This window comes from Mastacembelus armatus, chromosome 9, assembly GCF_900324485.2.
Source record: "Mastacembelus armatus chromosome 9, fMasArm1.2, whole genome shotgun sequence".
Taxonomy (NCBI): Eukaryota; Metazoa; Chordata; class Actinopteri; order Synbranchiformes; family Mastacembelidae; genus Mastacembelus; species Mastacembelus armatus.
In genome coordinates, this window is record NC_046641.1 from 14,708,589 (window position 1) to 14,731,174 (window position 22,586).

A 22,586-nucleotide genomic window follows, 5' to 3' on the forward strand; every position below is an offset into this window, starting at 1 on the left:
TCGGGAATTACATGTCGCCAAGAGGCACAGCAGGAGCACACGCTACTAACATTAACAAAGGTCAGACTGCCCTAATGTTGATGAATCGAGGGCATTTTTAAAAGTATTTCAAACTGAGTAAGCTAATTGGGTTAATAAATAGAAAGTGCCAAACAGCTGTTATCACACATGAACCCATGAAATGAAGGAAAAAAGGCAGTAGCTGAATCAGCTGACCTCATCAAAACATTTCTCTTTGTTACTAACCTCATTCCTCTTAATGTTCAGTAAATGTGTTGGTTTTTCAATGGCTTATTAAGTTTTCTCTTCTTCAGGGTACCTGTTGTAAGGTGTGGAGAAGGTTGCCATCACTACGTCCTTCCCATTGATGTGAATAACGTCCGTCACAGCCTGCAGGATGTTGAAGTAGAAGTGGGAGTCACCCGGGATGGAGCAGTTGAGCCGAGACTTGAGGAAGGAGGTCCACTGTTTCTCCAAGACACGGGGTGAGCCACCTCGATCATTTTTACAAACCCTCGCCACTCGAGGAAACACCACCTGACCAAAACACGCACAGGTGGAAAGTAAGATTTAAGTAGCCCTGAGTTCAATAATTACTTATACCACGTTTTTAGCCTTTTGCAGTCCATTAAAAACATATTGCATCATTTTAGCATTATACTTCTATAAGATTGTTGGACTCACAATGGACAATTTAAAAAAGGATCAAAATAGAACATATCAGAACATACAATGGAACATATTATCCAGCGATAATGTCCTGTTGATTTTAGGCATTGTGCTACATTACCCACAAGGTAACAGTTCAATCAGAGATTTAATGGTGCTGTGCTACTACTTTGTTGTTTATACTTTGCCTTCTTTTTGCAGTCACTGAGCTAGTTATAGTGGTTCTTGTTGGGGTCCTGCTTATACATTATGACCATCTAACATCTGGGTCATACATATTAATAAAAGCAAACAGGAACAGGCCATAGATTCCAAGTTACTCAACATTACATCATTTGTGCTCTGGCATTATTCAATAAACAAATTGGATTTAAAAAAACTATATAAGGTTTGTTAGTTATAAATACTGGAGCTGTTAGCTTCAAAGCTATTTTTAAACAGGTTGGACAGACTCTACTGCACAGATAAAAATGGAAATTCATTCACATTTCCATAAAAATTGGGCATGTTGATGTAATCGAAAGCTGTTTAACAGCTACTATGTAAACGGACCTGGTGCTGAGATTGTTGTCCTCGACAGGTCTCACTATAGGCCCCTGATGCACTGATTAACTGAATAAATCTCTGGGAGACACCACAGTGTCTTAATCCTACATTTCATCACTTTATAGCAAATTAAAGACACAAAAAAGTAAATGTGCATGTTTGATATGCTGTTAAAGAGTCAGAATTTGGCAACAGAAAATTCATAGTATACATCTTCAAATAGGAACCGGCAATGTAATTACCACTCTGTCGTAGGGTCATGTAGCCAGTATTGTAATTAGTTGTTGTCACACTATACTTAACAGCAATAAATCTAACCCTGACCTGAAATTGCAACCTAGAGTAAACAGTGTGAATGAAAGCGAACAGGCATTTAAACAAGATCCCTGCACAAACACTCAAAGGAAGCCACACACAGACACAAACCCTCACACATACATAGCCTACACAAAAATATTCCCATTCATTCATATATATATACATATATATATATATATATTTGCAAAAAACACACAATTCCAACTAAGAAACACACTGTTCACTGTGAGATTACAGTGTACTGACATTATTTTAAATGTTTTACACAAGGTGAGATTAAGTTGAATGTGGAATAATGATCAGCTTTATTATTTAGCTTCATATTACAGTTTGGCATGTCACATTTCGGCTCTCTGCATAAAGTTGACTGCCATGTGTTATAGACATATATATCACTTACGATGAACAAATGAATTATTAATGAATGAAATGAAATATTAATCCGTTTACATTTTCCAGACAATACCATAACAAGTCAACATTCAAAATAAAGCTAGCACAAATCTGCCATAGTAGATTTATCAATTTGTCATAAAGCACAGAGGACTGTTTGCATTCGGCCACAAAAGGCCATTCGACTTTATAATAATGAAGAGCTATCAGTGACTAAATGTCGCATTGCTCTGTGCACCATCAGATGCATAATTATATTCACATTGCTTTCAAAACACCCAGCAGATTGAGAGGCCTGATCTGTATTCATACTCTGTATAACACATGCCTGTCATTTCTGCCAGCAAATTCATTATTTCTTTGCTTCTTGTTAACGCTGCTCTGTTCTTGTCTCATCCCCTCTCTTTCTCACTCTGTGTTGGTTGCTTCCTCTCATTTTTTTTCCCACAAAATACATACTGAGCAATCCATTTCCGTAACATATTTTCTTCTACCTGGTATCCAATTAAACTTTCTTGATGCAGGGTCCAAAACTGAATTGGAAATATTAATGGAAAAATGTTTGTTACTGTCCCCCTAGTGTAAAACCTGAGGAAAGCCTGTTTCTTCTTCAACCTTTCCTCTTCCACTCTGTCTCGTTTCTTGGCAGCACTTGGGTGGAATTCCTCTTGGGAAATTTTGAGACGACAGGTCAAACAGGAGCACTGCTGGGTGGATGCGGACATGCAATTCAAAGCTATATTTAGATTTCAAAATGGGATCTCCAGACTTCCAGATTTTTTTTTTATCTATTTAAAGTCCTGCATCCTGCCCAGTATTTATCTGTTATTGAAAAATGCTTTTGGCCACTTTACAGCTCCTGAATGCCTCCTTTAAGTTATGTGATACACCCATATCCTGTTAGTTTCCTCAGGCGCTTCCCAATTCTCCTGGTAAATAGGAAGTCACCTCTGATTACAGTTTAAACAAAAACAGAAGAATTGGGCCTGTGCTTACCTTTCCCATTGTGTTGTACTCCATAGCAATTTCCCGAAAGAAGAAGTAGATGAAGTCCCCATAATTGACTGCCTGGACAAAGTAGGGCTCTGCAGGACAAAAAAAAATAAAATAAAATATGTGTGTCAAAGTGGTGTTTCGCCATGACAAAACAGTTCTGACACCGTATTTCCCATTGAACAGCCATAACTCTGTCACATTATGAAGTAAAGCATAGACTGTGAGCCTTGAGTGCTGCAATCTATCATCCATCATATCAGTGAAACTATTTGCATGCAAGGAAAGAGAGATTTCTATTGAGTTTTGACAGGCTGAATTTGCACTTGTTTTTTTCCCCAGGGCAGAGCAATTTCCTGGCTACATCAACTCCACCAGGGCAGGTTGGCAAAATGACTGCGTCAAACAGAGCGTGTAGCATTAGCATAAGTGCTCCTGTTCTTCTACCTAGATTCATATACAGAGACGCAAATTCACATATACACATAAATATAACTTTAAAAAACCCCACAAACATATGGTCAATCAGGCATGTCCATACTTAGTTTTAATTTGTTTCCTGACTTGTCAGTCAGCTTGGCACTCTTCACCCACAGGGACTTTGTTTGTGTGTCCTATACTCACCTTTCAACCATTTGGAGTCGTGTTTGACAGTGCGCAGAGTCGGGCTGTCTCCTAGGCTACGATAGATGACCGCATCGATCGCTAGAAAGTCTGTTACAGTGGCAGAGTACAGCTTGCCATCTGGAGAGGAAACACAGGCACGGAAAGAGCAATAAGGGGGAAAGATCAAGATGGAGAGGGAAAAAGAATGTAGAGAGAAAGACAGAGAGGGCCATAAAGGAAGAGAAAAAAGGTGAAGAGAGTGACATTAAGACAAGCGAAACACTTCAAGCCAATCAGAGATTCCTGCTCTCTGCAGAGAATTGCTCAACAATGTTTCAGATGGCTCAGACCTGGAAAATGAATGAATCACACAAAATGAAGAGACTCTCTGATGGACACAAACAGGCTGTACACTCACTTAAACTTGTTGCACATTTGTAATTGCTCACTTTCACAAACACACTTGAAATGCACAAACACAAGTCCTGCACTCACACACACTCAGAGCACCATAGAAACCCATAGTCACATACACACATGCTTCTTGAACACAATCCACCACCAGCATGACCTCAGCCTGCTTTGGCTATAACCACAGTGGAAACTCAAACTACATAATTGAAAGGATAGCAGTCGGAGGAACCCTCTTCATTACTCAGTGCTTCCAACTCCTTCCAAGCAGCTCTGCTACACATTAACTGGTCAGGCTATGGGTTTGCTCTCCTCCTCAGCTTTAAACAGGCAGGCTCAGCTCATCAATACTGTCATAAATCGGTTCACAGCAAATATGAATTGGCACTGGATGTCTTTCGCAGCCTGCAGGTACTTTGCATCAGAGGACTCACACGCCACCAACAGAAAGTTGACTCATTCTGGTCACATCCATTTGTGACTTATTTTCAATTCTTATTCACTTATCAGAAGAGTGAACAAGAAACAAAGAGGATAACAGAAGAGTACAATAAATAGACTGGTGGACTGATTATTTAGTTTTGTATGTTACCACAGTATTAGTGATGTGTTTCCAAAAGGCTCTAGTAAACAGCAAACTCTTGACACAGAGCAAATGTGGCCCCAAGTTTGATGATTTGCTGTAGAGCACAAAACACAGACTGGCTTTCATTCTTGACATGTTGTCAGAGTACTCCCATTAGAATAAAGATATACTCAACTTTCCCATCTAGCTCAACCATGTTCCAGTGCTTAATAAGTACATATAGGAGAAAATGTTTCTGCCTCATTCAGGGAGTAGTAGAAGTATAACACAAACTATTTTCACCTCACCAAAACCCGTGTTGAGTTTCACCAATGTTAAGCCTTTAGACAGGTATTAAAATGTAATACTTTTCTTTCCAGCATATATGAATATTTTATGCTTGATCTTACCTGCGAAAAGGGCGACATTGGCATGCTTGGCATCATACGGGCAGCGTGCCATCCCACTGATCTCTTCTCCCAGAGCGTCCAATGTGTCCATCTAGGGTCACAAATCACAAATGAGGTGAAGGGTCAACTCCAAAAAAAGAATAACAAAAAACAAAAATGTAGTAGGTCAAGAAAACATACAACAAACAATGGGCTTGAAATACAGCTTAGATAGGAAATACTAGTTCCCAGTTGGAGGAAACAATTTAGTAGATGTGTGTTCAAATGTCAAAATGACCACCTGAAGGCACTACTACAAACAATGTGCTCATGTGGTGTAAGACATTATAAAATAGGCCAGAAAAACCAGGTTTCCAGGCTACGAGTGTGACTCTGACCTAAACTAATACTATGGATGCCACCTCGATGTCCAACTGAGAACTGTCAAACAGCCCATCTGGGAGTATCTGGGAAACAGTGATGGTGGGAGGACTAAAAAAACAGACATTTTCCACAGTAACAGGTTTCATAGTATGGGTGAATGTGGTTTGCTTTCACCTTGTGATCCTTTATCCTTGAACTGTACTGGTGTTAAAGAAGTATTTCAACAACCCTCGAGACAGATCTTTAACCCATTTACTGCTGTGCTTCCCCTTGCTTGGTAAACTTGGTACACAGCCCTGAGCGCTGAATGTGAGAATTTCTTTAGCCAACCACAGTAGTTTTTAAATAGTAGATCATATAGTTATGGTGTTAATTTATAATTTCATTCTCAGTGAATTGAAATTTAAACAAGTTTGAGCAGTTTAGTTGCATGGTGTGAATCAGATGCAGGTGAAAGATTCCTATTATCTCATCATGGGTAGACTTGCCTTCCCCAGCAATCCTGTCTTTCCAGTAAAGAAAAAAAAGGCATGCTGCACTGGCCAGAAGCTGAGGTCAGGGAGGAATACTGAGCATACTGTTTGCCTACAGATCTCACAGTATGCAATGATTTTTCTTCTCTGTTTCTGTCTCTCACATACCCTACTTCCTCGTTTCCTCAATTTCTCCCTTTCTCCTGTCAAGGAAGAGCATAGCTTGCCAAGGCTGCAAACTGCTTACGCCGCCCTTTCTGGTCTCTAAACAGGTCATTTTGTTTTCTATTCCTGTCTCAACGGAAACGGTTATCATCTGCCCACTAAAAAGGTCACACACACTCCGGTGCAATGCTGGAAAAGCCTGCCAGAGAAATTGTTGAGGCTGATTTGGCAGACAAAATTACAAGTGACCTTTCACAACAAACACAGAACCACCAGAAGCTGCGCATTTCTCGATTTCTCATTCCTTCTGTTTCTTCAGAAATTATAAGACGATAATATATGGAGGCAAAGCTGCTTTGAAGATATATTTTGTTATTAGACAGAGAGGACTGTAATTATAGATTAGGATAAGTTAATCATAAGGGACGGGAGTAGCTGAAGGTCAGGTGCAGCCAATGAATCAGAGTGTCTGTGTGTACAGAGCCACAGAGCAACTCAGTTAAGGTGGAAACGTCAGCAGTTTCTGTGTCAGCTACCTAACAAAAACAATCACTGCCTCCTTCCCTGAGACGTCACAAACACACACTCACATACTGTATCTCTCATGCCACGGCAGCTAACCCCACCCCTCCATCTCCTCAGTTGATTACACCAAGGCAGTGACCTCTGTCTAGTGGGCTTGGTTGGCTGTCACTGATCTATTCCTGCCTCTTGGGCAGAGGAAGACACTCCCAGCCCAGCAGCAGATACACCATACATACTGCTACAGTCTCCTGTCAAGTTGGCATGTGTGGGGAAACAACAGCCAAGTGTTCCATGCTGTTAGCCTTGTCTAAAGCAATATCCAATATTTTAGAAAGGGGCAACAGCAATCCATAAACCTGATGCACTGAAACACAATATATTTAAACATTACCATAAAGAAATTTGATGTTTAAATAGCCAGGTGGATTTATTTATTTATTTTTTTTTACCTTGTTTACCAAGTGGACATTATTATGCTGTCAACTCCACTAGCTGCAAAAATGAAAGTAGTCCTTCAGCTTTGTAGAAACACAATTCAGAGTAATGGGAAGGGAATGGTAGTGCTGTCACACTTTGTCAGCACTGCCTTAACAACTCATCATTCTGTAGGGATCTCTTGTAGCTTAGTAGATGACTGTACAGTAACCTTGGCTCAGGGTGTAGCGTATCCAGATGAATTAATTACTACAAGAAGTCATTGGTGTTTTCCATAGGCTATATGCTAATTAATTAGACAAACACAATGTAGATCCAAAACATGCCTATCAGGAGTGTTTTAATTGGTCCTGCCTCAGCTTCAGTGCTTAGGGTGAGAGACATGTTCTGCTTCTGTGTTTCTGTTGTCTTTCTGAGGACTCTTTTATGGGCTTTATTTATCATTGCTGAGGGATTTGTGAAAGGACAGACCTGGGGTGAACTGAGCCAGTGTCCCATTTATTAATTGTTTACTTGAAACAGCTTCCTTGAAATACTAGACTTGTTTATTTTAACGGATAAGCCCAGCATATTTGCTAAGGCGTGTCCTTGTGTATGTTGATGCTGGTTCCAAAATAATATTATCAGTATAACTGGTTCATGATTTCGTCCTGAATGTGTCAGAAAGGGCAGCCACTGAGATTTGAGGAGAAAAAGAAAAGTAAAAAGAAAGCAAAACTCATTCTTTCTTTGACAGCCCCTGACCGATACATTTTCAGGTCGGTGCGCTACAGTTTACAGCTGAGCTGAGTCCCCACACATTTCTTTGCATGCATTCCATATTTCCACCTGGACAACCTTCTCCTTCTCCAAAGGTTAAGTGCACAAGTTCACACCTGGGCCGGAAGCAGTTGTGTAACCCAAACAAGGACACATCTCCCTGGGAAATTAATTGTTATGGCCCATTTCTCTGCAACCTGTTTCTAAGCCCTGAGTGGATGAACCTTTTCTCTGACCATGTTTTACACTACAACAGGAAACTGCAGCCTTTGCTGCTCATAAAAAATATATGCTATTTTATACTTTTAATACTATTCTATTTTAACTACAGAGGAAGAACCTTGTTTATCTGAACCTTTATCTTCTGAAATGATTGACAACAATGGTGAAGAAACTTTGTGCATAGCCAGTTACCTTTTACACTATATGTTATTGCCTTTCCTTGCAATGAACATTTTGTCAATTAAACAGCTTCTGGAAAAGCAGCAAGTATAGAAAGGCCTGTGTGGATGTGTTTTCACCTTGTTGATTACAATAAACCCCTCTGTGTACATTCATCATATTTCAGATGCAAAGATGAAATTTCCCAGTACACCTCAGTTCACCAGTATCAAGTCAAGCCGAGGACACATCACCTGGGACCCACTGCTTCCAAGACTCCCCACTGATTCCCCCTCCACTTCACCCGGCAACAGGCGATGAAACTGACTCCAGTCATATATCAACCCAGCTGGATGCGGTGTTTATTATAACAACACAGCAAGGGAGTGACAGAGGGAGAAAGCAACAGAGGGAAAGATGGTGGAGTGGTGGGAGCAATGGAGGGGGAGACGAATTAAGGCTGGCAGGAGAGGAGGAGAGAGGTAAGGATGAATAGAAGAAGAGAGTGAGTTTGGTGCTTCCTAGTGCCTCGGAAAAGAACTGTGCCATGTCTGCCAAGGTGTCTGTGTTTTTCTGTACGAATGTGTGTGTGTTTTGTGTGCTCAGACTACCAATGCTAGTTGAAGAAGGGATAACCAGAAGAAGAAGCTAATGAAGCTAGATTGGTTGGTTTGGGGTAGGTAAAGAGATAAAAATAAAAGGTATCCAGGCAGGCAAAGTGTTAGAACAGAACATAATGTGGGGTGTTGCTGGTTTGGGCAGGCACCCTCCCTCCCCCCTCTATCTCTCTCCACCTCTGCTCCCCATCTATCCCTCCAGCTCGCCCTCGCAGTGCTGTTGATTAATGTGGGATGAGGCTGGCCCCGAAACAGAAGCTCTTTTCAGTGCTGTCACACTGGGGAGATGGAGAGTCAAACTGTGGCCAAGGTGGATTTAACCACAAATACACACACACACACTTTTGACCAAGCAGAGTGGATGAGCCCAGCACACCATCAAAGGTCTGGTATCTGCCCAGAGAGCCTGCCAGCCTGCCAGCAGTACAATGTGTGTGTGTCTGAGGATTTTGTACAATGTGTGTGTTGTATGTTTGCATGTTTGCACAGTTGTCAGTGTTTTCAAGGGTGAATACACACTTCTGTTTTTTTTCCTATGTGCCCAAGCATTTGAATGTGTGTCTGCATGTCTGTGTGTAAGTGATCGGTGGCAATTTCTATGACATTTTAAATGCTCTTATTCTCTCCTTCTTTTGACAACCTTTACATTTAGCCTGATTTTAGTCATGGAATATTGATTCATTTATGTTCAGACTAAAATGACAATTTATTTCAACTGAAATAATTATAGTGCAGCCACTTGAATCATATTTCAAAGGAAAGAGCAGTTGGAAGCATATTAAACTAACTCGCTAAAATATGCAGGCAATAATTGTAGAGACTTAGAATCATGGAAGAATATTTTAACGGTCACTTGAATAAAATTTGTATTTGACCATGATATCGACGGTTGCTGCACTTTTTCACAAAATTACTAAAACATTTATAATTTCTTTTGAGATTAGGTCAACAAGACCTATAAAACGTTGTAATTTATGCTCATTATGCACTGATTTTTATGTTTGCACAGGCAAGCAGGCTTGTGTGTATCCATGACCATTTTACCAAGCCTCGCTGTGTTTTATAACACTTTGCCTCACTTCCCCTTAACTCTACCAGACTAGCAGCAATATCAGTGCAGTAACAGCTAAAACACAAACCTTGAAACCATAACCGGAGGAGCTATAAAAGCTAACCACGCCTGATAAATGCAGAGACATAAATTCCGCTTTCCCCGCAGGAGTCAGTGAATTGAAAGACATCCACTTTGTGTGCTTAGCATGCTGAACCACAAAAGCAACGGAGCGGAGATGTCTTGTTTTTCTGGTAAACATATCTGGTGAACCAAAGCAGAAGAGTTTTCCCCACAGGCTACCTAGATAATATCTGTGTGTGCTGTGACCATCACATCACATCCTGACAAACTAAACAATAGGATCCTTCAGGACAGAACCTCTCCTGAGTCTGTCTCTCTATCTCTGTGGTTCTTACTGTCTGTCTGAATGTTCCTCTATCTGCCTTTTTTGTCTGTTTAGTGTTGCTCAAATCTCAATTTTCATGACGGGTCATCGTTATTTTACAAAATAATTCATAGTGACACTTGGATTAAATGGCATTTACATTAAATCCACATTTCCTGCACTTGGTTAGTTTTGAGTAGATTTCAGATGCAATATTTGCCCTACAGTTAAGTCAATACCAAATAAAATTGCTCTTTTTTCCCAATAGCAAGTTTTGTTGGCTAATCTCTAGGTCTGTAAACTGCTGTGGAAGCATTAAAATTCTCTTGTGAATGAGCTAGGATTGACTCTAATGGCAGTTCCACTCATTTTTTTACACTGAAGCATCAAAAAAACATCAAATTCATGTCACTAGGGAAGGAAAAAATTGGGACAGCAGCAGTTTGAAGACAGCCGGTCTGCTTTTTATGTTTGTCTTTATGCAGCCCTGCATCAATGCGACTTTTTTCTTTGTGTATGTTTCTTTTTATTTGTTCATCTGCTTTCCTGTCTGTCTTATCTTGATAACTCCACTTTTGTCTATTTGCGCTTTTCCTTGACCTGAGGTCATTCAGATGAAACCTCCATAAGGTCGTTTTGCTTTTTTCCAGAGGAATCTTGAAACTATTCCAGACATGTTCATGAGTACAGCCAAGCAAGCATCTGTTTACAGGGGAAGGCTGAATCTGGTTTCAGGACTGCACACTCGTGCATGTGTTTGTGTGTGTGTGTAAGAAGGTAGGTGGTAGGGTTTCTCTGCTTCTAAATCAAGCATGTCAAAGTACACCTGGATAAGGGAGGATTGCCTGCTGAGTTGTGAAAGTCATCCATCTATGTCCGTTGCTCCAGAGCTCACCCCCTCTAAACTCCCACATGGTTGGGCATTTAAAAAGCCCCCCCGCCCCGTGTGTGTTTGTATTTGAGTGTGTGACAAAGAATGAAAGACAAAGAGCGATTGGAATGTAGTTTTGAGAGACTGATAGTGCGCAGTATAGTGAAAGCTTGTCATTGAGGTCAAAAAGAGCACAAATGACTAGTTTTTATATGTGTGTGTCTTCGTCCTTACCCGATAGGTTCTGCATGAGGGGTTGAAAGCATTTGTTCCACAAACAAACAAGGTGTCATCATTTTGCTGCAGGAGGACTTTGATGAAATTGTGACACTCATCCTTCAGGGAGCGCAAGGCGAGAGGGAAAGAAAGAGAAAAAGAAGAAAGGAGGTCCACGGTGACATTTGGGTCTTTTATAACAGGCAGTTTTACACTGAAAGCCAAGAGTCTATTTTGAAGTACAGCATGTAGTACTCTACAGACAAGTGAGGAACAAGTGTAAGAAATATCAAGCATATAATCATGAAATGGTGTTTCCTCTTGAAACGTTAAGACGTATTTATAACAGATTTTAATGCAACATTTAATAGCTTTCTAGAACAATAATGAAATCATTATTCATTTTACACAGTTTTATTGTAAATCCAGAGAAAATACAATTATGCTCCCATGTGATATGAAAATTCTCTCTAACATGGACTATAAATTGTGATAGCAGAAGGTTATATAAACTGCAGGGAGGAAGTTATTACACCTGCAGGGTCTCATGTATCCTGTGTTAATGTCTGTGTAAGAGAGAAGTAAATGGTGAGAAATGACATCAGTTACAGCTTGGCTACATTGTATAATGTGTGATTCACTTAAGAAGTGTTTTGCAAAGAATAAGGTGACATTTGTTCTATAAATGAAATTGAGGTGTAAGCACAGAAATTGCGTTTTCTTTACCTTATGTTTCCCTTTCATTCTGCAAGTGTCCACATCTGCCTGTCTGGACTTCCACGTCATTTTCTGGAAGAAAAAGAGAGAGAGAGGGGGAGAGAATTTGAAATTAAACAAGATGAGCACATAGCTAGAAGAAGAAAACAGAGGGCACTATTGAGCTCAATAACCAATCGATACTGTGATAATCATCTGAAATTCACTCTGATTGATTCCCCTCTTGAGGCACCTGCTCAGAGGTGAACTTTATTCTATGTGCTGACTGGGGATCAGTTTACCTCCCTGAACTTCTAAATCTCTCCCAGAGATGTGGAAATATGATACTGACCCTGGATCAGAACAAAGTCTGTCCAAGGACAGATCTCTCACAGCAAAGAAATCATTTCTGTGGACTGATATGCTGGCAAACCTTGTACACACGCACACACACACGCACGCTACACCTTGGCCTGTGGGTTAGTGAACTACAAACACACAAATGTGTATACCCTCATTCACTGTCACAAACTTATCAGTCAACATAAAGTTGTATTTGGTATACAGCCACGCATACACACACACACACCCACACACACACGCACACACACACACACACACACACACACACACACACACACCGCTCTCCATCCCTGCCCTGTGCGGTCTGTGGGTCGGTGCTAAGCCCCTGGTTCAGACCACCGCTTACTTGCCACTGTTGTACAACATGTTTGGAGCTCAGCCACTGATTAAAGGCCCTCAGTCATCAATCAATCTGTGCGTCTCCCACCAGCCTTTCATCTGCAGCCTGCTCTCATTAAGACCCACTCGCCAGGCTTTGACATTGAAGTGGAAGAGGTGGAGGGATGGCGGGTTGTTGTACACACGAGATGTATGTTGTTTGAATTCTTTTTGCATTCATTACGTTAAGGGCAAGTGATGCCAGCTAGGAGTGGTTGGAATGGAATGGAGAGTGGGTTATTACACTACAGGGTCTATGTAAATATGAGGTGCTTTTTTGAATAATCCAAAAACATACAATGGGATCTTCTTCCCTTCTGCATCCACTTGTCTTTCTCTCTCTCCGGCAACACAGCTCATCTTTCCTTTAGCCCTTTGTTGTCATTTCTTTTTTCCTCATTCCCGCTTCTGTCCAGCTTCCGCATCGCACCCATCAGACCTTGTGCTGTTCCACTGATGACGCAAGCAGCTTGCTAGCTGATTGATTGGATAATCATCTTAACGGGGTCACCATGACTAACAAGGTAAGCTCACACCGGCGAGTTTGTGAGTAAGACAGCTGGCGAACACACAGGTATACACATGCATACACCCACGTGCACACACAGTGGCCAGGTTATTAGGGTTATGTTGTCAATCCCAGCCTACTGAGAACAACACGTCCTCAAAGAGACAGACATCTCACTCACCTTACTGAAAAAGATCTCGTCACTGTTGGCAGTGTCTGTGTCCACCGTGTATATATGATCCCTGCGAGCGATTGAGGGAGAGAGAGACAGAGAGAGAGAGAGAGAGAGATGAGACGATAAGAGGTCAGACAGCAGCAGACAGTCAAAAATTCAACAAACAATAAACCCATTTCTTTTCTTCCCTCTCTGTGTTTCCCTGCAGGCAGCAAACAACGTCTGCAAATGGGGCTTTGTATAAACTTTGTTCAAACTTCAAAAAATGACAATAAACAAAAGGAGGCCAGAGCTATTTGCTCTGTCAGACAGAAACAGTCAACAAAGGTTTAGAGTGCTGTGGCGCAGGCCTGGGGACAAAAGCCTCTTTGTCCCAGAGTAAGGTCTTGTGGGGGGGATAAGGGAAGGTTGAGACGGGAGGTGCCAAGTCACTCAGAGTTGTTCAGGTCAATTAAGCCTAGTGTTTGAGGCACAGGAAATCTATACTAACACTCATTATAGCTCAGACAAGAAGACTTATGTGTGCTGGCCTGGAAATATACAGCCTTCTCCTCTATTACACGATCCAACTATATCAACCCCAGCAGGGCATATGGAAGACATAAAACTCATAAGGGTTAACTACATCTCAGACAGACAGACCGGCTGGTTGAGCAGACATGTAGCTACACCTACTTACCATGGAGAATTAGGGTACAGAGAGACACAGGGTGTAGTGGGGAGTAGAGATGGTGTGAGCATTAAGAGCCAGAGAGAAAGGGGGATATACCTTATTTGAGGAGCAAACCAAAGGTGACCGTGCCAAACATGGTAACTACTTTAATTTGTTGGAGATTAGATGTTGAATGTGTTTTTAATCAAAGTGTGTAACAGTGGCATCGTCAGACTCACGGCTTAATTACGTTCCAGCTCCCCAACCTGCGCTCAGCCAGCATGCCTGCCTTGCTCTCTCATTAACTAAATCTAATAAAGTCCTCGCTGGAACAGGCATCTTGAAATGAATCCACTTAAATCGCTTTCCTGGGGGCCACTGCCATCTCCTCGAGGACGGAACCTCGTCTACTGTACACTATCGGCCATGACACTTAAATAAAATAATTAATGTTTGAGTCCAGGTGAGGAAAACCAGGTGGGGGACGCATTTCTGGTCAGGCCATGAGCAAGACAGCCTATTCTTCAGCAATTATAGTCTTTTTTCATAACATAAGCATTGTTCTTCAAAAAAATCCTGTTATTTGAAATGGGCTGAAATTAAGACCAATTTCATGCAGTATTCAGACATGAAAGGAGAAAAGTAAAAAAGGAAGTCAACCCTGGGACACTGTGATGCATCCCATGCCCTTCCTAATTTCAGGTTCACTTGCTTTAGCAAATGCCAGATGCTGACTGTCACTGCACATAACTGAAAAATCCAACATTTCAGGCCAAAACCACAAACTTCACTGTAAAATGTTTTTCATTAATGCTTAGTACTAGCACTAGCATCGCACTATTCTCCCCAATCTGGGTTGAATTTCCACGGTTCCTGAAGGGCAGTTCTGTGTTTCTTTCACATTGTTCCAAGTGCAGTAGGATTCATGTTGTAGGGCTGATGTAAATTGAAATAATAAAAATAGCATCTGCAATTTGTCAGACATAAAAAAATCCATTCCATTACATTTCAGATAGAGGAAGGAAGAAACATTTATACGGAAAAGAAAATTATGGGTGACAATGATTGATGATATCTTTATATTCTTGAGCTGTATCTCCTAAAGTTCATTTAAGTTCATTTATATCTTTATATTAAACTTGAAACTTTATATTAAAATGACAAAACTAAATTAAAAGCTATTAAATTAGAGGATTACTTGGTGGATTTAGTGTAATCTCATGGGTTATTTTACTGCCTGCAATTTTAAAACAGCTCATGAGTAATCTGTAATTGACTGTTCCATAATTTTCGGCAGAAACCTTCCCAGCTATATTCTCTGTCTTGTGCCTCTCTTTGTCCTCCTGCTCAGTGTCCTTGAGGGCCAAAACCTTCCAGCCACAGGGTTTTTGGTTCCAGCAGAGATTAGAGGGAGCCAAGCGGCGAGGCGTCCCTCAAACATCCTGACTGGAGATGGAGGAGGACAATGGAGTGGCTGTGTCTGTGTCAACACCAGCTCTCCAAACACACACATGTGCAAGGACACCTCCCATCACCCTCTCCTTTACCCCAACATGCACACAAACACACACATGCACCCTTTCCTCTCTCCACCACTTCATCTGAACATATATTAACTTATTTACACATCTGGAGTATGAGTCACTTCACAGTGAAAAAGAATGAAAAGAAAACAGAAATATTGTATATTTAACCTTTTTTTTAGACAATTTTCCAAAGTAAAACTAAAATTTTAAAACTGGTTTCCTTCCAGGCAGCCAGTAGTTTCCATTTATGTTATATCCAATGAAAATCAACTTTGAAACTTTAAATACATAATCCATTAAAACCCTTTGTGTTGTAAGCAAATTTATATAGTCACAAGTATGAAGTCACATTTGACATCCCCCACTAAAAAGGTGTGGATTCACAAATCATCATTATTCTCATTTGTGTTATTGGATAATAAAACCTGATATATTTTCTTTACTGTGTTCATTTAATCTATGATAATTTAGTTTACATGATGTGTAAGAGCTTATTTAAGCTGCAGTATACATGATTTGCAGTTACTTTTCAATTATCTGCATGGTCTTTGCCTAAAGACAGGTCTGATTTAAAGACAGCTGTTGCCCACTAATTGCAGTTCAGGCTAAAAAACTGGTTTGAGTAAAAGCTGCTGTTCTGTTGGGCAAAGATGTGGCAAAATGTAAGCCTACTACCTTTTATTATTCAACAGTCAATTCCAATTTTCAATGAGCAGTTGACTGTAACTATAATCAGTTTACATTAATATACATTTACATTTGACTTCTAAATTATTTGTTTATTTATGAGAATTGGGAATGTTGTATGAGCGTTACTCCAGATAATAAGCATACTAAGTGGACTGATTGACTGATTTTATATCATTATTTCAAATAAAGCGCTGTAGCAATGTATAACAGCAGAGCAGCTGGGAATCTTAACTCATGTAGGTCATTTACAATGTGACAATCAAAGTTGTTATTTGAAAACAGAGCAAGTGTCAAGTCAATTATTCTATTCTTCTTCATCATAAATGTAATTCCCTCTGTGGATGGATGGAGGAGAGAGGGGGGTCAGTGTTTCAGGAATGGAAGAGCCTTTTTTATTGGTCTTTGTTTTCTATTAGGGTAACTGTCATCTGCTACATGTTAAAACTACAGTTCCCATGATTCTTTGGTGGATTAAGAAGGAAGTGTGGATCTACTGTGTGTTACAACTTCAGCCACATGTTTTTAAAACCTGTATGTCTTTATATTTTGGCAACATTGTGTTATTATGGATGACAAATGGATTCTTAGCAGTTCCTTTTTGCAGTGCACCCATGGCTGCAAGGACAACAATTGTTGGATTACTATTATATGGATACAATGATTCCCTGGCAAGTTCTGGAGTAATATGGAGGATCTTTTTTCTCTGTTTTCTAAGTGGATTTCTGGATGTTAACTCATACATGAACTATGAACCTCAGCGGGTAAGTCACATTGAATGTAAAATATGTGTTTAATGCCTGTATGTTTAGATTTGAGTTATGAATTTGAAGGCGTATTGTTTTTTAAATAAATTGCAAAAATCAGGTGCTCGGAATTTTAAAATACCCTAATTATCTCTACTGCCACTACTACCAACTGCCATTTTAGCAATCAGGCCAAGTTCAGCAGGTCAGTCTATAATAATTGACTTCCCAGCATGCAGCTGCCTTTTTCACCTCAGGCAATATCTTTGCGTCATGTGTCTCCTTCTGCACTTTCCTTAAACTTTCCCATGCTCCCATGGGGAGGTGCGCATCAGTGTTCAAAAACCTCAGCTCTACCGCTGGACACAAATTTATTTGATTCAAATTCCTCTGAGAGTCAAACATGCAGTTCAGTCAGAATATGTTAGTGGCCTGTGACCAGGCCTTTTCTAGGATAGATGTGCATTTACTGAAATCCATCTGTTCCATATGTTTTCCTGCGTCATTTGCTTTCCTATCGCTTTCTTTCTTTCAACTGTAAACTATGACTCAAGCATGCTCAGTCTAGCAAATTGCTATTACACAAAATGTATGAGTCTATAGGGGCTGTGGTGTTGATATGAAAATTAAAAACAGAGATTCAGAAGAAAATGAAATAACAGAAGCCTTTGACAACCGATGAGTGCAGAACATTGGCTGTCAATGTGAATCACTTGGCGTGGGCTTTGTATTTCCCGAAATTCTGTGACAAAAATGTGTGAGTAGGATGGAAGGTATGCAAATATCCTCTTAGACACAAATATGGAGGCACTGTAAAAGGATGGGTACAGAGAGAGAGAAAGAGCTGAAAGATCGAAGCTAGACAGGGAAAGAGTGTGAGATTGAGTGCAATAGAGTGACATAGAGGGTCTCCCTCGGACATGTAGCCATGAGTGGCTGTGAGAACACAGGGGCTTTGTGTGGAAGAATGTCGTTTTCATAACAGCGCATTTCTTCTGGGGTAACCACAGGCCAGCCTGGTCCATCTGCTAGGTCTTTGTCAAACTACCTCATACTCTGGTCACAGAAAAGACTGGAATGTGATTAGCATGCACCCTGCACCTTATACCACCACCCTTCTTTCCACAAACTAAATGCCTGCATGTCCGCCCTTTTCTCCCCCTCTGCCACCTTTTCTCTACCATCACCCTCTTTACCCATGTTCCTCTCTCCATAACTGGATCATGAGTGGTAGAGGAGGGCCCATTGTACATTGGTTCAAATCGTCTTCAGAAAGTGGATGGGAGGGAACCAGGGAAGCCAGCAGGCACATTTGAGCTGTGAAGGGAGTTGCTGGGGCTCTGAATAGGCTGGGGGCACCAGGAGGCCCTCAGTGATGTGGTGGCATGAAATACAACAAGCCAGAGTTCACTCACCCCGACGCTGAGGCAGGTTGTTCTTTTCGATGGTTGAGATTCTCATTACGGTTTTCTACATTCTCTCAGCTTTTCCTTTTGTGTGTGCATGTATGAGTATGTGGGTTTTTGTGTGTGACTTGGTCAGTAGGGTGCGGGGCATGTTTTGACCAGGCACACATGGGCAAGCATACATAATAACTTTTCTTTATATTTATTGATGAAACTGTATCCAATAGTCTAAAAATATTTACATTTTTACTGCTAGGAAGCCAAGTAAGTAAGGAAATTATTCATATGTACTAATGTGAATGTCCTTAAGGTAGTAATTTGTGCTTTTGCATTACTTCATTTGTGTACATAATTTACTTAATTTATGTCTTTGTGCATGCCAACTAACAATATTGCTAATATTTTACAATTTGGTAAGAGATGTCACATTGAACGCCATATTGTTTTAATGCACATTTTAGTAGTGGTAAGTGTGTGCCTGATGGCAGCCAAAGCTATCCAATAATACTGAAACTACATGCAATATAACATAATAACTCTAAAAAAAAAAAGTTGATTTAAAGGAAGGCAATCTAGTAGGCACCTAAATACAAAAATGCACCTCCTTGCTCTGAATCTCTAACCTCTCCTCTCTAACCAGCTGGAGTAGTCTCAGTGATGTGTAACTTTAGTGCCTGTTATAATAAGCTGACACTAGTTTGAGAACAGAAATTGCTGCCAGGCTTTATGCATTATTGTTAAAGTTTTGCTAACTGTCTAAACCTTAGGAGTGTTTTACATACTTTGAGATTTACATTTTGGATGGAAACTTTCTCCAACTTTTAATTCAGGTAATTATGATTACTGGAGCTGCAAGCTTTGTTTCAAAGTGTGGACGTGGCTGGATGTCGCTGGTTCTGTAAGCAGAGGGAGAGGCGGCAACCATGTAATCCCAGTCATTAGTGGGTTTTAACAGGATTTGGTGCAGCTACAATAATGGAGACTCTAGTGGCCTCCTCTGTGAGACCCAAAGAGACCCGACAGGGAAGAACAGCAGCCACAGTGGCATGACTGTTCCACAGGACTCAACTGAGAGAAGGTAATCGGGATTTTGACTGTCTGTCTTTGTGTCTCTGTGTGAGTGCTAACGGCAACCATGAATTTGGTGCCTGCACTCTTACCCCGGTCTTTTTCCTCTGTAAGTCTCTCTCCCACAAATTCACGTGCACACACACACATTCCCTCTCCGGTTCCCATGCTTCCCAGCATCAGAGAGGGGTGTTAACAGAGTGTGGTTGGTGTTACCATGGTAAAGGCTGACCAAGGCTCGGGAATGGCGACTATGCCTTGCATGTGGAGGGACCTGGGGCATGCTCACTAAGCTGGGTATACAGTAACACATTCACACAGACACACATGCAGAATTATGTATGGAGTGTCTCAATCCTTCTCTGCTTGTCTCTACTCCTCAGATCTCTCCATAAGCTGAAAGACATGTTCCAAATTCATATAGCCTTTACATTTTCACAGTTTTAGCCATCATTCCTATCGGTAGTGATAACATTGTAGTTACAGTAACTGGTGAGACCTTGAAAACTTAGCAACATTGCTGAAAATGAGTATGTAGTCAAAGGACATGAGTATGTAGTTTTTTAACAGACACTCATGGGACGACAGTGTCATTGGAACTGACAGACATGAGGTTCAACATGACATAGTTATAGTCCTGTGTTTTACATTTAAAACATTCTACTTCTAAAATGTTTGCTTCAATAAGTGAGAACTGATAAAGTTGAAGTGATCTTGCAGTACTGCTTTCAAAACTCCAGGAACATACATGTGGTTTTCGACTGGCATTTTCAGGACTGACAGAAATAAGCTCACACACATATGCCACACCAGAAAGTCTGAGAATTCAGTTTTGAGTTTTGATATGTCTGTCTGACTGCTAAATGGCAAGACTCTTCCATCAAATCAGTGGAGTTACCACTTATTGCGACATGTCTTGTTGTGATTAGAACTGTACAGCCAGATACTCAGCAATATTCATGCACACACGCTGGCACACACAGATACACATGCGCTGCAATATTTTTTTGCAGAGATCAGAAATAAAAATCTCCTATTGCACTATGATGAATTCAAGCTGAACCCAGATCCTCATGCGTCCATCTCTCAACTCATCAAGAACAGTTAATTGCTTTTACTGAATGTGATTCACCTGCTAAACACAGATAACAGCAGACACATAGAAAATAATAAGTTAGTAAATAGGTTTCAGTGAATCTGTATCCAGTTTAGAAGAGGTCTTGTTAGTAGGTAAATCGCTATGTATCACTCTAGTTAACAAAATACATATGTGTGAAAGTGAGAAAAAACAACACTATACTCAGCCCAATGCCAGTCTTCATAATTCAACCAAAAAATACTTTTTGATATCCTGCTATATGAAATAACTCGAGTCTGATATCTTATCAGGCTGTACTGTTCCCCTGGATAATGTGCCTGACGGAAAATGAATCATGGAATAAAAATGAGAATATTAAGGGACTCAACTAGTCATGAACTGGATTCATAATCAAACATATATGAGTCCAAAAGGACTAATGATATTTTAAACATATTAAAAAAGCTATATGACCTCATCAACAGGTCATTTTGTTTAATATCAGTTCAGATGCAATGGCTGAAGCAGGGCTGCAAAAAGAGCCTCTGACTGCCAAATCAATACATTTCATTCAAGGCTTAAAACTGTGGATGAATTATCAATCACTGCATCTGTTGCTGAGTTGCTCAGTTGCCAGAACCTTGACTCTTTCCCTCTATGGATTTAGCCACTTTTGTCTATTTACAATTTCATCAGTTGCTATGTTTGCATGCATCTCACAGCTTAAAAATCTTGTGATTTTATTGCCAGTGCCAAAACAGGAGCCAAAGGGATTTAATACACTGAGCAGCCATTCAAAAAACAGCCTGAAACAGTGCTGGGCTTTGGACTGCATTCACAGTGGCCATCTGCAAGCTGCTGCGCACCAAGAACTGAGGCTCAATAGTCTAGAGGCATGATGGCAAAGCTCTGTGATGCTGGCCCCAGAATAAACAAGTCATTTGACTGGACAACCATCATAAAAGTAACGATTGATGTTGCCTAGTTTTTTTATTTCTGTGTTGTTCGTTGTTTAACAGATCGCGTCTTGCTGAGTTGACTGTTTGCTCGCTTTTACATTGATTTCTGAAGTGATGATTGTGTCCATTTTTTGCCTTAAACTGTCATTCCAACTTTTACGTCTTTATTGATGTTCTTTTAGTGACAATGGATCTTTGTGTATGGGCTGTCGCTTGTGTGTCCATATTACCGACTCTACATTCTTCTCTGTGTCGGGATCGATCGCGGTCGCCTGGCTCAGTCTAATCCGAGGTAGCCATTCTAGTTATTCAGGGGTCACATACCCCAGCCGTGTGTCTGAATTCTCTTCTGCTTTGAGCAAGTATGTAAGTGTGGGAGTAACGCCCATGCACGCACAACACAACTCACTGCAGACGCGGTCACCAGCTGTGGCACTCACGCCCACTGGCACACCAACACATGCCATCCCAAATATCTATACATACACATACACCCACATATCACACTCTGGAAATCACTTTTAAATCCACTGGACAACTGGCCAGCATACTAAAGTAAGTAACACACACCCTCTCTCACACACTCAGACGCACACAGTGTCACATCTACCAATAAACCCACTGTGTCTCATTTCCCTCTGCTAGCCCTTGGGCCCCTGCCACCCCATGTGGAGCAGGTGGGCGACAGGCAGACCAAAGCCTGTGGGGCCCCATCTCACACACACACACACACACACACACACACACACACACGCATTCTCTCTTTTACTCTGTTTTCCTTTCTTCCTCTCCCCGCACCTAATCTTAATGACCGCAGATATATTAAAAAGCTCTGCCACTTAAAGCAGCAGCCTTCCCCTGCCATTAAATTTGACATGCTTGGAAGGAAAACAAAGAAAGACCCCTGTTGTGGCTTTCAACAGTATCCAATCAAACTTGCCATTCAATTAGCCATGGAGGGGAAAGAACAAGCAGATATGGATCCCTTTTTATTAATGTCTTTTCAATGCTGCCTTAACATTATACTGCGCATTCAGGCTTACATTGAAGGTAAACCTGCCTGTTTGGACTTGCTTTGGACTTGGACTTGACTGTTTATTTAGATCACTCACTTTGCCATGAGGTGAAGCACCATGGACATTTCTAAAAGGGAAAAAAAGCTGATGATAAGCGGAAAGACAAAATATAT

The 22,586-nt window shown here is 40.8% G+C and overlaps 1 protein-coding gene across 2 annotated transcripts in view; it reads right to left on the reverse strand.

Moving 5' to 3' along the window:
* Positions 1 to 22,586, reverse strand: part of sema6a (sema domain, transmembrane domain (TM), and cytoplasmic domain, (semaphorin) 6A) — a 99,556-nt gene that overhangs the window by 31,681 nt on the left and 45,289 nt on the right. For both annotated transcript variants that reach the window (XM_026321316.2, XM_026321315.2), the window contains exons 4-10: positions 13,282 to 13,342; positions 11,882 to 11,944; positions 11,174 to 11,275; positions 4,912 to 5,002; positions 3,544 to 3,663; positions 2,923 to 3,011; positions 320 to 537 (exon numbers count right to left, since the gene is read on the reverse strand). In XM_026321316.2, coding sequence (XP_026177101.1) covers positions 320 to 537; positions 2,923 to 3,011; positions 3,544 to 3,663; positions 4,912 to 5,002; positions 11,174 to 11,275; positions 11,882 to 11,944; positions 13,282 to 13,342 — 744 coding nt within the window. The remainder of the gene's footprint in view (positions 1 to 319; positions 538 to 2,922; positions 3,012 to 3,543; positions 3,664 to 4,911; positions 5,003 to 11,173; positions 11,276 to 11,881; positions 11,945 to 13,281; positions 13,343 to 22,586) is intronic.